The sequence below is a fragment of the Oryx dammah genome, unplaced genomic scaffold, assembly GCF_014754425.2.
Source record: "Oryx dammah isolate SB20612 unplaced genomic scaffold, SCBI_Odam_1.1 HiC_scaffold_28, whole genome shotgun sequence".
Lineage (NCBI taxonomy): Eukaryota > Metazoa > Chordata > Mammalia > Artiodactyla > Bovidae > Oryx > Oryx dammah.
In genome coordinates, this window is record NW_024070212.1 from 12,006,054 (window position 1) to 12,023,085 (window position 17,032).

Consider the following 17,032-nt stretch of genomic DNA (forward strand, 5'->3'; position numbering starts at 1 on the left):
TGAGCTTGGCTTCTTTGGGAGCTGGGTTTTGCCCCAGAGGCAGGCACAGTTGATGCTTTGGCTCAGAAGAACAATTTAGAATCCTGCTGAGGGGTCAAGTGAGCCACAGGTAAAGCATTAAGGTCTGTCCAGAGCCACTGGGTCACCCAGGGCTGGGAGGTCAAAAAGTAGAGATTCTGAGGTCTGCGGGCCTCCAGTCTCCATATCTTCAAAAAGAACTAGGCTAGAATGCTGTAGAGAAAAGGGAATAGGTGGTAAGGAGAGGAAGAGCCAAAAAGGGATTGTCCGGACAAACTCATGGGGTCTTCCTGGAGAGGTGAGGTCCAAGATATGGAAGAGGGCCAACCCTGAGTTCCTGACCTCCCCTTTCATGGAGACCATTCAAAATCAACAAGCGGTAGCAGGTCCTGGAGACATCTTCCCAGATTTTGCTCTTCATCACAGATCTTTATGAATGATGAGTGTTTGATCTCGTCCCAGCTCTGTAACTGGACTGGGTATTATTCCACTTTTCTGACAGAGATCATGAGCTTCAGAGAAGTTTGATGCTTAAAGGGCTGGTAAGTGTGGGAGACAGGACTCAAGCTCTGCATAGTTGACACCAAATCCTGGATCCTTTCCAGTTTCCAAAGCTGATTCCATTTCCCTGAATGAGCCAGCTTTAGATATTCCTAAAACTGGACATTGGCTCATTAGTTCTAAAAGCTTCTTCTCACCACCTCTGGAAGGATGCCCCAGAAGTTGGGGTGCTCCACCAGAGACATGATCTGGGGCTGGGCCTGAGGTAGCAGTCCCACTGGACTCTGCTCTAGTCATAGGCTCGATAGAATCTTTGGGAAATGCAGTGGACTTTTTTTTTCACTTCTACCATCAATTTGTGGCCTGGTTTCCTTGAAGACCCAGAGTCTTTCTGACATGCCTCGCATTCCCCACTCCCTGTCTCATTAGAATCCAGGGAAGGAAAAAGCACTTGCATCTTCCCCACCAAGCACTCCTCTTATTTGGGGATTTGTTTCGATGAGTAGAGGCATTTCAGGGAGAGAGTACAGTAGAGCTGATGGGATTAGGTTAGAACACAGAACAATCTAATCCCATCAGCTCTAATCAATCTATATTGATTAGAACAATATAAGCAGCGTGACCTCAATTAAAATCAAACTGTGTAATTTTATGGTTTTATAATTAATTCCCTGGCATTATAGTCAAACTCATGGCCATGAAAATGCCAATATCTTGTCTTTCGAAGTGGCAGATACAGGCTACCAACAGAATGTGTAGGAGAGTCCTTTATAACTCTTGACTGTCTAATATGAACTAATGGTGTTTTCCTGACCACATGCTAATGTAGAATGAGTGAGTGGTTCTGAAGGCAGCAGGAGCAACAGTGACTAGCAAGGTGAGTTGGAGGCAGCATAGAGAATGGCCTTGAAGTAGAGTAAACCAGTTCCCATTCACCAGGCCCCGCTATCACCTACCTTCACACACTGCGCCTGCATCCTCATCATGCCCACAGTCAAAGGTCTCAACCTGCTCACATTCAGCCAGTGCCGCTTCTGTCCCATTGCACAGGGCTACCTGAATAAATACAGGCTGGTCCTCTTCTGCCACTGGCAGATACAACATGCCTGCAGGTGTGTGCTTGGCTGCTCCACAGCCCAGCTCCCGGCACACCACGGCCACATCCTTCATGTCCCAGCCGTCATCACACACGGTGCCCCAGTGACCTTCCTTTTCCACCTCCACTCGCCCTTCACAACGGTGGGGACCATTCATCAGGCGTATTTTAGGTGGAAATTCTGTGAACAGAAGGGGTCAGAGCACACTCAGAAATGTCCTCTTAGGGCAGCTTCCAGTGTTAAGAGAGGTTGTTTGATAGTGGTGGTGGTATGTGGTATGAAGCAGAGGACCTGCTAAATCAGGAATCACCAAGGTTTGCTCTATCCCATGCCATTACCATCTCCTAAAACATCCCACCCCACCTAAGGCCTCCACTCAAAGTCACCTGGGAAAAGGCCTTTCTTTCTGAAAACAAAGGAATACAGGCACATAGAGACTTACGGTTTGATTTTTATGAGCTCGAAAAGGTCTTAGAAAAAGAGGAGTCCAGAATCAGGTGTTTCCTAAAAATGGACAATGAGACTTGGAACAAAAGGCCTAAAATAGGTCAATTGAGTTACTCAGTTTTCTTTTGCTCTACTCTGTTGCTGACTTCACCAGTCACAGGGCTATATTCTCTGTAGAGGAAAAGGATGAACACATCACATGGACTGGTTAATCTCTATTTATTATTATTTTTTTGCTTCTTAAATTGGAGTAATTGTTTTTATTTATTTAAATTGAAGGATAATTATAATATTGTGTTGGTTTCTGCTATACATCCATATGGATCAGCCATAGGTATACAAATGTCCCCCCCCTCTTAAGTCTGCCTCCTACCTCTCACCCTATCCCACCCCTCTAGGTTGTCACAGAACCCCGATTTGCATTCCCTGAGTCATAGAGCAAATTCTCATCGGCTGTCTATTTCACATACATTAGTGTACATGTTTCCATGCTACTCTCTCCATTTGTCCCGCCTTCTCCTTCTTACCTGACCCTGCCCCGTGTCCATAAGTCTGTTCTAGTCTGTGTCTAAACTGGAGTAATGTCTAAAGAGACTCTTGTCTCAGGTACATGAACACCAATGTTTACTGCAGCATTATTTACAAAAGCCAAGACAGGAAAGCAACCTAAATGTCCATTGACAGATGAATGGATAAAGAAGATGTGGTACGTATATACAATGGAATATCACTCAGCCATAACAAAGGATGGAATAATGTCATTTGCAGCAACATGGATGGACTTAGAGATTATCATGCTAAGAAATGTCAGACAGAGACGGATATCATATAGTATCACTGAACTTATCTACAAAACAGACATAGAATCACAGACATAGTAAACAAAGTTATGGTTACCAAATGGGAAAGTGGTGGAGGCATAAATTAGGAAGTGGGAATTAGCATATTCACACTACTATACATAAAATAGATAACCAACAAGGGCCTACTGTAAACCACAGAGAACTCTACTCAATATTTTATAATAATGTATAACGGAAAAGAATCTTAAAAGGAATATAAAACAGAATCACTGTGTTGTAAGCCTGAAATTAAAATGACATTGTAAATCAACAATGCTGCAATTAAAAAAAAATTAGGCACTTCCCTTACAGAGTTAAGACTCTGTGCTTCCATTGCCTGGGGTGTGGGTTCAATCTCTGGTCAAGTACCTAAGATCCTGCACATCACATGGCTCAGTCAAATTTCTTTTTTTAATTAAAAATTTTTTTAAATAATTAAAAAGAAACTCTTTTCTTTGGGATATCTAGCAGAAAGGAGGGATATAAAATTGAAGATGTCTGTGGTCAGCTCTGCCTGTCTGAGAAGTTAATGGAGAAATGCAGAGGAAAGAGGGGAGGCAGAGACAGAACCCTTTGCTAGTCGCACATTAAGCCATGTCCATTCCTGACCCCTCCCACCAACTTTACTATTTTTTTCTGGCCCAAGCCTGTTTGTATGAGATTTCTGTCATTTGAAACAAAAATGCACCATTTTACACAGTCAATTACCAAGTTCATGACAAAGCCCCTATAAAAAGCTAAGTTTCTAAGAATTATAAGTAATAATGTGAATATGATGCTCAAAAATTAATAGCTTGAAAAAAGCATATGACTCTATAGAAACTGAATACATCAAACAACTTGCTTAATTTAATAGAGAAATAAAAACTGAACTTTGCATATCCTAAATAGAAAATTCGCATTCTTTCCAAATTTCATTTATAGCATTTAGAAAAAATGTTAACTGTATGTTATTTCAAAAGATATTATTATAAATCACCAAATGATACAGGCCATATTCTTTGATAAAATTTAATATAGGGATAATAAAAAGTTTTTAGAAAAGAAATTTATAAGAATCTAAAAAAGTATATAAATGAACTTATCTACGAAACAGAAATAGAGTTACAAATGTAGAAAACAAGTTTATGGTTACCATGGGGTAAGTGAGGGAGGAATACATTTTAAGATTGGGATTGACATGTACACACTGCTGTTGCTGCTGCTGCTGCTAAGTCACTTCAGTTGTGTCCGACTCCATGAGACTCCAGAGACAGCAGCCCACCAGGCTCCTCCGTCCCTGGGATTCTCCAGGCAAGGACACTGGAGTGGGTTGCCATTTTGTTCTCCAATGCATGAAAGTGAAAAGTGAAAGTGAAGTCGCTCAGTCGTGTCCGACTCATAGGGACCCCATGGACTGCAGCCTACCAGGCTCCTCTGTCCATGGGATTTTCACTACTATATATAAAATAGATAACTAATAAGATCCATTGTATTTGACTCAATACTCTGTAATGACCTATATGGGAAAATAATCTAAAAAACAGTGGATGTACATGTATAACTGGTTGGGGCTTCCCAGATGGCAAAGTGGTAAAGAACCTGCCTGCCAATGCAGGAGATGCAAGGGACACGGGTTCAATCCCTTGGTTGGGAAGATGCCCTGGAGGAGGAAATAGCAACCCATTCTGGTATTCTTGCCTGGAGAATCCCCATGGACAGAGGAGCCTGGTGAGCTACAGTCCATAGGGTGGCAAAGAGTAGGACACAACTGAAGTGACTTAGCGTGCGTGCATGCACAATTGGTGTGCCTTGCCGTACACCTGAAACTAACATGACATTGCATATCAAATATATACTCCAATAAAAAATTTAAAAAAGAAACTAATAAAAGAGGATAAAAATCTATTCATAAGGAATTATTAAGTTTCAGGCTATAAAATTAAGTTAAACACAAATTTTACATACTTTGTAAATTAAACAAATGAAAATATTATACATCAAAATCTGTAGGATGAGATGAAAGTGGTAATTAGAAGAAACTATACAGTTTTAAATTCATTTACTAGGAAACAAAGATGAAAAATAAATAAGCATTTGCTTAAGAAATTAAAGAACCACATAAACTGAAAAGGAAGAAAGAAATATTGAAGATAAAGGAGAAACAAATGAATCAGAAAACCAAAACTCAAATATATTTGAATAAAAAAACTAAGCCTGGTTCTTTAAAAAGAGCAATAAAATTGACAAGCATACGGCAAATATGATTAAGAAAAAGAGATCACACAAACTAGAAATGAGAAGAGAGCATAAATGCATACATAAAGGCTGTTTCAAAATTAGATGAGAATACTATGGACAACATTCTGTGATAAATTTAGGTATAATTGCCCAAATTATTTTAACAAGGAATAGAAAATATGAAGACTAATAGAAAAGATTTGACAGTGGAGGTAAGGATTTAAGAAGCTCAGAATGTTGTTTAGGCTAGTTCCAAAGACTTTGCAAATAGATAATTCCAATACAGTAGTAAACTGCTGCAGAGCATAGAGAATATGGAAAACTTCTGAAAACATTCTTATGAGGCAAACCTATCCCTGAAACCAAAATTAGTTCAAAAAAGAAAACTCATAAATAAAGATGCAAACATTTGAAATAAATATTGAGTTGTACGTAGCTGCTACCTATGATATAATGACTGAGAAGGGTTTATAAACTTATTAAGGCACTTCTCCACAATAATAAATTAAAGGGAAAATATTATATATACAACCATCATTTTAAAATAGTGGCAAGGAGCAGGTTTTCAATTCTGTAGTTCTTGCCTAGAGTTTCATCTTTGCACCTACTCGCTGTGTGACGGTGGGTAAGTTACTTATTCTAAATATCATTTCCTCATTAGTAAAATGAGAGTTGTCAATGGAGATTAAATGAGATAATCCTAGTAAAGTTTTGAATCCTAGAATCTGGCTTGTTCATGGGGTTTTCACTGTTTCCTTAAGTATTGACAAGGTTTGGTTGTAGCTCCTTGCTCGCTGAGAGCTCTGAATATGCAATCATCTTTGTCTCCTCTCTCCATGCCTCACTTACCCCACTCCCAGGGCTGACTTGATCCTAGCGCAGTATCTAGTTCACACCTATCTGATGGTGTAAGTGAAAGGGAAACTGGAAGGCCAGTGATGATGATGTTCAGACCAGCGAGAAGGAGAGACAGGGAGAGCTGACAGCTTCTTTTGTCGAACTCCGATTCCTCGAGGGAGAGGAAAACCCATGGAAAGGACACACAAGCCACTGTTTGGAATAACGGCAACCAGTGTTCTGGAAGGAGGCGTTGGACTTTTCCTACCTGTGACGTAGAGTACCGCCACGTCACTGCGCTGGGCCCCCAGGCCGTTGTCGGCCTCGCAAGCATAGGTCCCAGAATGCCTTGCGGTCACAGATAGGTTGAAGGAAGCTCCTCCTCCGAAAGGCGCCGCGGTGTTCCCCAGGGGCACATTTTCATGGTAAAACCGGTACAAGATGGGGGGAGATGCTCTCTTGTCCTCACAGCGAAGCTCCACCACGTCCCCAGTCAAGGCCTGGGCCCCAGGAACACTGAAGGTGAGGACGGGACGTGACACTGGAACTGATAAAGGGCGGTTCCTCAGAGAGGGTCTCTAGTGCGGGCCCAGACTGATAACCCACTCTCTCTATTCTCACGGTATCCACACAGTACCTCTCACGCCCTGGGGTTTCTTCCCACTAGCGCACCTTCTGATCTAACGCTGCAGAGACGCTTCCCTATGGAGCTCTGACAATTTCCGGGGAGGAATTCTGGAGGTCATATGTCTGACCCAGCCTCATAGCCTGCTTCCTGTCTCCCCCATCGTCCTTCAGCTCTTCTGACCCTGTTGTCGCTGCTGCTGCTGCCACCGTTGCAATAACAAGCCTAGCATGTTAATGGTTTCCTAACCTCTTCACAGCCCTGATTCTTATCCTTGGAACATCCTCACTGTCACAGAAGGAAACCAATTGCAGTTGGGACTCTCCAGCTAATTAGGAGAATTAGCTACTTACTTCTCACAGTGACGATCACTGCCTGGCTCTGGATGAGGCCGTAGCCGTTGTCTGCTGTGCAGTAGTAGCGCCCGGCATGGCTCTCCCGGATATCGGGGATCTCCAGCTCTGCTCTCTGGGAGCGCTGACTTTTCTGCCCCAGACTCTCTCTTGTGTCCTCTCTGTGCCAAAAGAACTTGGTTTTCCCGGTGCCTTTGGCCACAGAGCAGACAAGGACCAGCGTCTCCCCTTTAACCACCTGATCCCTCTGGGGCTGTGTCTCCAGGAGCACTCCAGACACAGGGATTCCTGTGTGAACACAGGACGACAGGTGAGGGCGTGATGGGAGGAGGCTGGGGCTGGGATGTTGGACAGGGGCACTTTTTATGGGACTTGAAGATACACTCTTCTGCAGGTGCAGAAAGGTGAGGGCCTGGAGTGGAAGCTGGTACCACCTGCTGACCATTATGGTAGGCGGAGCTGGTGGGATGTTTAGGCAGAGAAGTATTTTTTTATCAAGGCTCACCTTGCTCCTGAATGCTCTAAAAATTCCAACTTGCACTTCCTCCACACTCATTAGCCTTTGCTAATGACCACAGCCCTTAGTGATCTTGCTCCTTCCTGATCTCCAGATAAACTCAGGACAGCAGGAGTGATGGGAAGGGGACTGACAGGGGAGTCCTCACCCACTTCCATCACTTATTCATTGCATGATCTTCATAGATTAGTTAATCTCTCTGATCCTCAGTTTTCTCAAAGGTAAAGTATGGATAATCATACTAACTTCATAGCGTTCTCATGAGGATGAAACAGCATGCATGTACAAAGAACCTGTTACACTGAAGAGTTCAGCAAATGGTGGCTGTTACTGGTACTACTCTCCACTGAAGTGGCTGAGATAGGAAACGTAACTGATACCAGAGTGCCTGGGTTCAGATTTCAGCTGTGCTGCTTATTTGCTGGGTTCCCTTGGGGCAGGCCACCAAACAGCTCTGTGCTTTCAGTTCCTCATGTGTAAAGTGAGGAGAACATAATATCCGCTTTACAGATAATTTTCACCTACTTCACAGGGTTACTCTGATGACTAAATATAAAACTGCTCTGATCAGTGCCTTCCTAGTACTTGATAAACTTTCTACAAGTCTTCCCCTCTGCAAATATTTCTGAGCATCAGAGGGGTTCTGAATTGACTATAACAGCTTGGTTTCAGGTTAACGTTTAGTAAACTTTTAATAAATGGTGAGGATTCTTATTGATATTTCTCACATCATCATTATCACCATCATCACTTTGTTCCTTCATTGCTCTAGCTGGGTTAAATGTGCCTCCTAGTTGGGGGTCATTCTCTGCAGACAGAGACCGTGATTTATCTCTTGGTTCACTGAGCATTCCTCAGTGCTAAGCATACATAAATGCTCCAGAGAGATTATTATGTTTTTTAAAAATACTTCTTTACTTTTTTAAAAAAAATTATTTTTTAAAGTATTTAAAAATACATATGTGAACTATACATATGTATTTTAAATTTATTTATTTTTTAATTAATTAATTTATTTATTTTTAATTTTTACTTCCTGTGGTGGATTCATGTCAATCTATGCCAAAACCAATACAGAATTGTAAAGTAAAAATGTATTTTAAATTTATTTATTTGGCTGCACTGGATCTTGTTGCAGCTTGTGAGATCTTTTGGTTGCGGGATGGCTCAGATGATAAAGCATCTACCTCCAGTGCAGAAGACCTGAGTTTGATCCCTGAGTCAGGAAGATCCCCTGGAGAAGGGAATGGTAACCCACGCCAGTATCTTGCCTGGAGAATTCCATGGACAGAGGAGCCAAGTGGGATACAGTTTATGGGGTCACAAAGAGTTGGGCACGACTGATCGACTAACACTTCCACTTTCTATGGGATCTAGTTCTCTGACCAGGCATTGAACCTGGACCCTCTGCATTGGGATCATGGAATCTTAACTGCTGGACCACCAGGGAAATCCTTTTTTTTTTTTTTTTCTGGTAGGGAGAGCAGAACTATTGGGAGATGATGCCATGGTAGCAGTTAATAAAGCAGAGCCTGATTAAGTCATTGTAGGCCCCCAACCACAGGCATAGAGGCAGCACAGTTGAAATGAAGAACACAGGTCTGAATGGGATCTACAGTTCTTCTCTGCCCGCCCAACCTAGCAGCCCAGTACCAATGCTCACTTTGCACTTGTATATAGGACTGGTGACTCTGCTTTGAGACACTGTGAGATACTGTCCTTGCCTCACACCAGTAGTATCCTGAGTCTTCTTTCCATATTTCTGAGATCCAAAACTCTGGTGAGTCCCAGTCTGACCTCAAGGTGTAGCCACCCCTGTAGAAGGAGTAGCGAAGCTGGGTCTCTGATCTGTCTGCAGGGAGCTGGGTACCACAGGACAGGGTTACTGAGGCTCCCTCAGTGGGTTGTGAGGGTCTGGTTGTCAGTTGAGGTGCTGGAAACAGCTCTGGAGGGAAGAATTAAACAGAAGCCACCAGTCAGTGAGGTATAGAGTTCCTGTAGAGAAGTGCCTTTTCAGCCCCAGTGAGCAGGAAACAGGCCCAGACTCCAGGACACACAGCCGCCCACCATTTCTCCCTTCCTGGGTGGTCTTCTCTGCTCTGCACCCTGCTCCTTCCACACAGGCCCTACTCCTTCCCAGTCTCATCCACTTAAAAAGTGAGACCCTCACCTCGGACAGTGAGCCATACAGATCTTGTTTGTTCCGTGTCATCTATAAATAAGAACACTCTCCTTTTTGCCTTACAATAATAGGAGCCACTGTCACTGGGTCTTGCATTGGAAATGATATAGGTGTTATAATAAGTGGGTAGCCGAGCTCCATCTTTGTAGAATGTCAGTCTCTTTATTTTATTATTGTCTCTGCCAGAGCACCTCACCACCACCTGGTCTCCTTCATAGGCATAGTATGGCATATCGATACTCAGCCAGTCTGCAAAAGATGCAAAAATATGTATGATTCCAAGGCTCCCCACTCCCATCCCAGCCCTCTAGATTCTGTTCATAAGGCAGAGGGATAGTGCAAACTCATACAGGAAGCTGGGCAGCCATAGGTCCCTTGGGACCTACTGGCTCTCTTGGCTTCTTTGCTCAGCAAAGGTGAGCTCTCTTTCACTTAGTGACATATTTTGTCTTCCACACATCCTAATAGCTTTATGTCTATTAAAAATATTTAATCCCCCTTTTTTTTCCCTGGGTGCCAATACTTTTCTGGAAAATACGGATTTAAAACAGTTCCACTTAACATCCCCTAATATCCATTCAAGGTGACCTCATATCCCTGTGGCAGCCATAATTAACCTTTGCTTTTGTCATTCCTTAGAGGCTCAGCCCAGGAGTACAATTCAAAAAGCTTCCCTTTGTCATTCTCCTTGGATGAAACAATCTGGGTCACTGAGATATCAGCCCTGGGATCTACAGCTTCAATATTCATAATTCCCCACTTGGATGCTTTTTTCAGAGGCATCTGGATGATCCCTAAGAGAAAAGTGGGCTCCTCTTCTGTTCAGGTCATTGCCTCCTCATAAAAGGGAGTGGTCACTAGAGAGTGCACGAACAGCTTGGTGTTTTGGATCTGCCCCAGGAGGGAAAGCAAACAATACAGTGGAGAAGAGCAAGAGACTATTGCCTGAAAGTTTGTGCAGAAAGAAGGGGGAGTCAACCACCACAGTGCTCTGTGACTCAACCCTGCAGCCTTGGGCTTCTTTGGGGGAAAAGTTTTTGGTTGACAGTGGAACTAGAAATTCAGGTTTAAAAATCAATTTGGAATTGTAGTTCAGTTCAGTTGCTCAGTCGTGTCCAACTCTGTGAGCCCATGGATTGCAGCACTCCAGGCCTCCCTGTTCATCACCAACTCCTGGAGTTTATTCAAACTCATGTCCATTGAGTTGGTGATGCCATCCAACCATCTCATCCTCTGTCCTCCCTTTCTCCTCCTGCCTTCAATCTTTCCCAGCATCAGGGTCTTTTCAAATGAGTCGGTTCTTCACATCAGGTGGCCAAAGTACTGGAGTTTCAGCTTCAATATCAAGCCTTACCATGAATATTCAGGACTGATTTCCTTTAGGATGGACTGGTTGGATCTCCTTGCTGTCCAAGGGACTCTCAAGAGTCTTCTCCAGCACCACAGTTCAAAAGCATCAATTCTTCGGCATAGTACATTGGGATATTGTAGTACATTGGGATAAATTGCAGGGAAAATATTTGTTGTTCTGATGTAAAATCTAATCCCTGGTCTGAACTTTGGATCATTCCCCTTCAGTGTAAAGAGAGGCAGTGCCAGAGATGAAGGAACAGAGTGGGAAAAGAGACTGCCCTTGAAAGGGGCTGTCTGCCCAGCTCACCCCTTCAGCCATGAGTTTATGGTGGAGGGAAGGAGTGCTAGGTCTCAGTGTCTTGTCTCGTGATGTCAAGATCGAGTCTTCAAAGTGGGATCAATGAAAACTCCAATTCAAAAAGACCCTTGCACCCCAATGTTTACAGTAGCACTGTTTGCAATGGAAGCAGCCTAAATGTTCATTGACAGATGAATGGATAAAGAACATGTATATGTATATTAATATGGATGTACACGCACAATGGAATACTGTAGCTGTTGTTGTTCAGTCGCTAAGCTGTGTCTGACTCTTTGTAACTCCATGGAATGTAGCATACCAGACTTCCCTGTCCTTCAGTATAAGTGGAATACTACTCAGTCATTCAAGAGTGAAATAATGCCATTTGCAGCAATGTGGATGGACCCAGAGATTATCATACCAAGTGAAATAAGTCAGACAGAGAAAGGCAAATACTATATCCCACCTATATGTGGACTTGAAAATATGATACAAATGGACTTATTTATAAAACAGAAACAGACTCACAGACATAGAAAGCAAATTTATGGTTATCAAAGGTGAAAGGGGGAAAAGGATAAATTAGGAGTTTGGGATTAGTAGATACAAACTATTATATATAAAATAAACAACAAGTGTTTACTGTATAGCACAGGGAAACATATTCAATATTTTGTAATAACTTATAGTGAAAAAGAATGTATATGTATAACTGAATCACTCTGCTGAAAACCAGAATCTAACAAATATGTAAGCCAACTATACTTTAAATGCAAAGTGGGATCCATAAGGAGGTGGAGAGGAAGCTCTCATATTATGATAAACATTTTCTCATCTTTTAAATTTTCTGTTTTTGTTGTATTTTACAACATTCACACTCAGTATAGGGATCTATACTTATATAATTGGAGAAGTAAAAGGTGACCCATCCCAGTATTCTTGCCTGGGAAATCCCAGGGACAGAGGAGCCTGGTGGACTATAGTCCATGGGGTTGCAAGAGTAGGACAAAACTTAGGGACTAAACCACCACCACCACCACCATATATATAATACATTAAAGGTACATGCTCAAAATTTTTTCCTGATAGAACAAAATTATCAAATAAGTTCAGAGATGACTACTACTTTTTTTAGCTACTTCAAAAGCCCCTCCATTAGGCTAGGAGGTTGGAGTGGATGGTGGGAATCATAAGTATTGATAAAGAAAAAGAAGTCTTAAGTCCTTCTGGAGACCCAAAGTTTTCTTCCTCAACATTGGGCAAGGTTTTGCTTCCCTGATAGCTCAGTTGGTAAAGAATCCACCTGCAATGCAGGAGACTTTGATTTGATTCCTGGGTCGGGAAGATCCACTAGAGAAGGGATAGGCTACCCACTCCAGTATTCTTGGGCTTCCATTCTTGGGCTTCCCCTGTGGCTCAGCTGGTAAAGAATCCATCTGCAATTTGAGAAACTTCAGGTCGATCCCTGGGTTGGAAAGATCCCCTGGAGGAGGGAAAGGCTACCCACTCCAGTATTCTGGCCTGGAGAATTCCATGGACTGTATAGTCAATGGGGTTGCAAAGAGTCAGACATGACTGAGCAACTTTTACTTTCACTTCACTTTCAGTGAAGATTACAGAAATTAAAACTTAATTAAAGAAATATTTGAAAAATAAGATTTATGTGACCAACTTGGTAATATTGACAAGGGCTGGAGTTAGATAAGAAATGTGACTACAGGTTACACAGAGTCTGGAACAAAGATTGGACCCTTTTCCCTGTTTACTTACAGACCCATTCCTTTGAGGGCTTCCCAGGTGGTGCTAGTGGTAAAGAACCAGCCTGCCAGTGCAGGAGACATAAGCAATTTGGGTTCAATCCCTGGGTCAGGAAGATCCCCTGGAGGAGGGCATGGCCACCCATTCCAATATTCTTGCCTGGAGAATCCCATGGACAAAGGAGCTTGGTGGGCTACAGTCCATAGGGTCACACAGAGTCAGACACAACTGAAGTGACTTAGCATGCATGCATGCCATTCCCTTGAGGAAGGTACAATTGTACATATGTACACATTATACTATAATTTCAGGGAGTTCACTGGATCCTGTGAAGCTGATTCAGAGACTCTTTAATGTGTTAAGAACACTTTTGCTTAAAATAACAAAATGTAATGTAATTTATATCACCAGATATAAAAGTACTAGATTTATAAGTATCACTTTCCATCCCTATAGCAGGATAAATACTCTCTCAAAGGAATCATTAAAGAAGAAAGTGTAACTTTCCAGGTTAATATAAAAGCAAACTTTCTTTTTCATTACATTAGAATTTTAATTAAAAAAAAGAAAGAAAAACAAGTTAGACATGGGTAATTTGCAATCCAAATATAAGATTGAGGGAAGTTCTTGTTTTTTGCACAGCATCTCCCTAGCCCACTGGTTTTCTATTATAAATATTTTCCATTACTGTCTCTAGTGCTTCTGGTGGAGGTGACTGAGCTCCTGTGGTTGAAACCAGGAGAACATTTTCCCGATACTACATTGCATGATTTGCTTTCTCTTCATAAGTTAAATTCTTTCCTGTCCCAGGGCTTAATAGTAAAGGGAGAGGAATTCATTGCCTTGGAGTGTCAGGGTAGGGTCTTTTGCCCATCAAGCAGGCAGGTAGCAAAGATGAATGTGACGTCGGAGCATTCCTGCCCCGGCTATGACCAAGGTGAGACACTGGCCTCCTGCTCTCTTCACCCCAGTCCAAGCCCTGATCTCCAAAACCCTCACCTAAGAGGCTGGGGGAAGTGGTATCTTCCTTGCATAGCAGAATAACTATGGTTCCTAGAGATCTAAAAGAACACCACCACCAAAAGAGTAACTCACCTGACTGTAGGCTGATAGGAGCTGTGGGGGAATAGAGTCAGAGAGGTTACTACAAGACCAGAATAAAGATCTTTTTAAAAAAGGTTATAACTCTCTAAAAATATTTCCAACAATTCTCTTTTCCCCTTTCCTCTACCCCTTCTTCCCTCTACCCCTCCTCTCCCTTCCCTTCCAGCCTCCTTCCCTCAGTTCCTCTATTTTCCCTCTTACCTCCCCTTCCTACCTTCACAACATTCCTGTAGAACTGAATGTTTGTTTTGTAAGACAAAACACTCTGTAAACATAAACCATCTCCTTTACCAGAAGTTGGTTATTTTGCAAGTAAATGCTCAGAAATTTCATGACTTACTATCTCCTCTCCCACCTTCTCTTTTTAAGACTGATTTTTGTTTGTTTTGTTTTATTTTGAGATACATTGCCTGCCTGGTGGCAACACACAAACCAGGAGGGGTCGGGAAGGAAATGGAGGTGTCCTCTTGACACTGTTTCTCCTTTTCCCCCTATTTAGATCTAGTACTGAATTTGCATCCATATACAAGAGCCATGGCTTGGCTCAGAGGTAAATGCCTGCAATGCAAGAGACACAGGAAATGGTGGTTTAGTCCCTGGGTAGGGAAGATCCCCTGGAGGAGGGCATGGCAACCCAATCCCAGTATTCTTGCCTGGAGAATCCCATGGACAGAGGAGCCTGTGGGCTACAGTCCATGGGTTCTCAAAGAGTCGGACATGACTGAGTGACTGAGCATGCATGCATACGCACAAGAGTCATATTAATCAGCAAAAAAAACCCACAATCTCATCTCTGGGTAGCAAGTATTGAAGCCTCTCCAAAATCTAAGTCTAGGAAAGTTGGAGTTTAACCAAAAATGTGGTAATTTGAAGTGAAAGTGGGATTGGCGGCAGAGGAGGATTTAAATGGGCTAGAAATAAAATTTATCCTAACAGAAAATTCCTTTGATGTCCTTTTAAGAAGCTTTCCAATTTTGTTAGAGATCAAAGTAGGAATGGTTATTAAACAAAAGGAGAAGGTATTAGTATTTAGAAAAGAAACTCAAGTCCTTTGTTTTTCTTGGGAACCCTGCTCATCAGTACTCATTTGCATATTACCTATTATTGGTCCTGAGTTATTAGAAACTGAAGCCCATTGCTACTAATCCTAGCAGAATAAGAAGAGATTCTGGGTGCCCAGGTATAGGTGATTCTGCCGTGTGTGTGTGTGTGTGTGTGTGTGTGTGTGTGTTAGTCACTCACTGGGGTCCAGCTCTTTGCTACCCCATGAACTGTAGCCCATAGACTCCTCTGTCCATGGGATTCTCCAGGCAAGAATACTGGAGTGGGTAGCCATTCCCTTCTCCAGGGAATCTTCCTGACCCAGGGATCGAACCCAGGTCTCCTGCATTGGCAGGCAGATTCTTTACCCTCTGAGCCATGAGGGAAGCCCGGCTTTGTCCCGGCTGCCCCCAAATCCTGCTGCAGCATCCTACCCACCAAGGACCAGAAGCAAAGGCCACAGGAACATGAGGCTGGAGGTGAGAAGTTCTCCCAGTGACTGGTGCAGCTCAGGTCTCAGAGCAGAATCCACAGTCTATCTCCATGGACTGTGAAGCCAGGATTGGGCACTGTGTGGTTCAGGTTTTATTTTATAGAAATTAAAAAAAAAAAGGAAGTAGGAAATCTCTCTGTTTGACAATCAGCATTGTCCTCACCCCCAGCCCCACATGTGCTGAGAAAGTAAATGTTCTTCTGTTTTTTTTTTTTTTTTTTTTTTGAGAGGAGTGGAGGCTGTGCTGGGTCTTGGTTGTGGTGTGTGGGCTCTACAACACTCGGGCTCAATAGTTTCTGTGTGCGGGCTGAGTCTCCCTGCAGTATGGGGGATCTTAGTTCCCTGACCAGGGATCAAACCCATGTCTCCTGCACTGAAAGGCAGATTCCTAACCACTGGACCACCAGGGAAGTCTCTAAATATTCTTCTTTACAGAGTTGCTCAGATATGTGTGTTTTGATTAGAAATTCTCCTTAAAATGTAAGATGCCTTCTCCATGTAGCTAAGGTCTCTCTAGAGAAGCTGTCTAACTTGTTTTGACTCTGCAGTGACTATTGATTTAATTCTGGGCCTGCTAAAATTCATATTACCTTCATGGTCTTTTTGAAAGAGAAATCCCTTTTACCACTCAGAATGCATGGTCTGTTATGCAATTCCTAATATTGTGACACCATGCTAACACCACATGGATACTGCTCTTTGGAGATCTGCTTTACCACATGAAGAAATAATAAGTATTTGTTAAAAATGATGGTGGATTAGAATGGTATTAGATGGTATTATGAAGTCCAGGAACTCAGGAGGATACAAATTCTGCCCAACCCAAGTCATCTCTGCCCATGAAATGTTCCAGACAGATACAAGCAGAATGGAAAAAGTAATACACTCTGTGGCATTAACCTTGAGGTATTAGCCCCAAATTACTTTACAGTGATCTGAAGGGCTTTAACACCCACAGGACAGGCCACATCTGTCTCCTCACATTCCAAAGGTCAAGAATCAATTTTGGAAGAGAGCTCTTGTATCAGGCTGGAAATAGACTCAAACTAGTCTTAAAAGAAGAGGCTTTAATGAAAGGACTGACTTATAGAGATGTGGACAGGGTTGAAATAACAAACTAAAGATGATGAGTCACCTCAAGGCCAATCACAGTGGGACACTGTTTCAGCCCCTGTACTGAAGAAGCAAGGGGAGGAAGGAGAGTCACAAAAGCCCAGTGTGAACTGGAGTCACCAAGGAGGGGCCACCAGGCAGAGCTGTGACTGTGGAGGATGCAGCTACTGCTGGAGGTGAGGCACTGAGGCTGAGAGGGAGAGGGGATGCCCTGACCGCTCCCTGCTGCCCTG

General features: G+C 42.8%; 1 protein-coding gene across 1 annotated transcript; it reads right to left on the reverse strand.

Annotated features, from left to right (window-relative positions):
• Positions 1 to 223: 223 nt before the first annotated feature.
• LOC120855449 (Fc receptor-like protein 2) lies at positions 224 to 15,662 on the reverse strand. The gene is made up of 8 exons (XM_040229907.1): positions 15,632 to 15,662; positions 14,144 to 14,164; positions 9,628 to 9,888; positions 9,121 to 9,402; positions 6,941 to 7,228; positions 6,231 to 6,509; positions 1,476 to 1,796; positions 224 to 231 (listed from the first exon to the last, which is right to left on the reverse strand). Exons 1-8 carry the CDS (start codon positions 15,660 to 15,662, stop codon positions 224 to 226), a joined length of 1,491 nt encoding a protein of 496 aa, XP_040085841.1.
• Between the last annotated feature and the right edge of the window lie 1,370 nt (positions 15,663 to 17,032).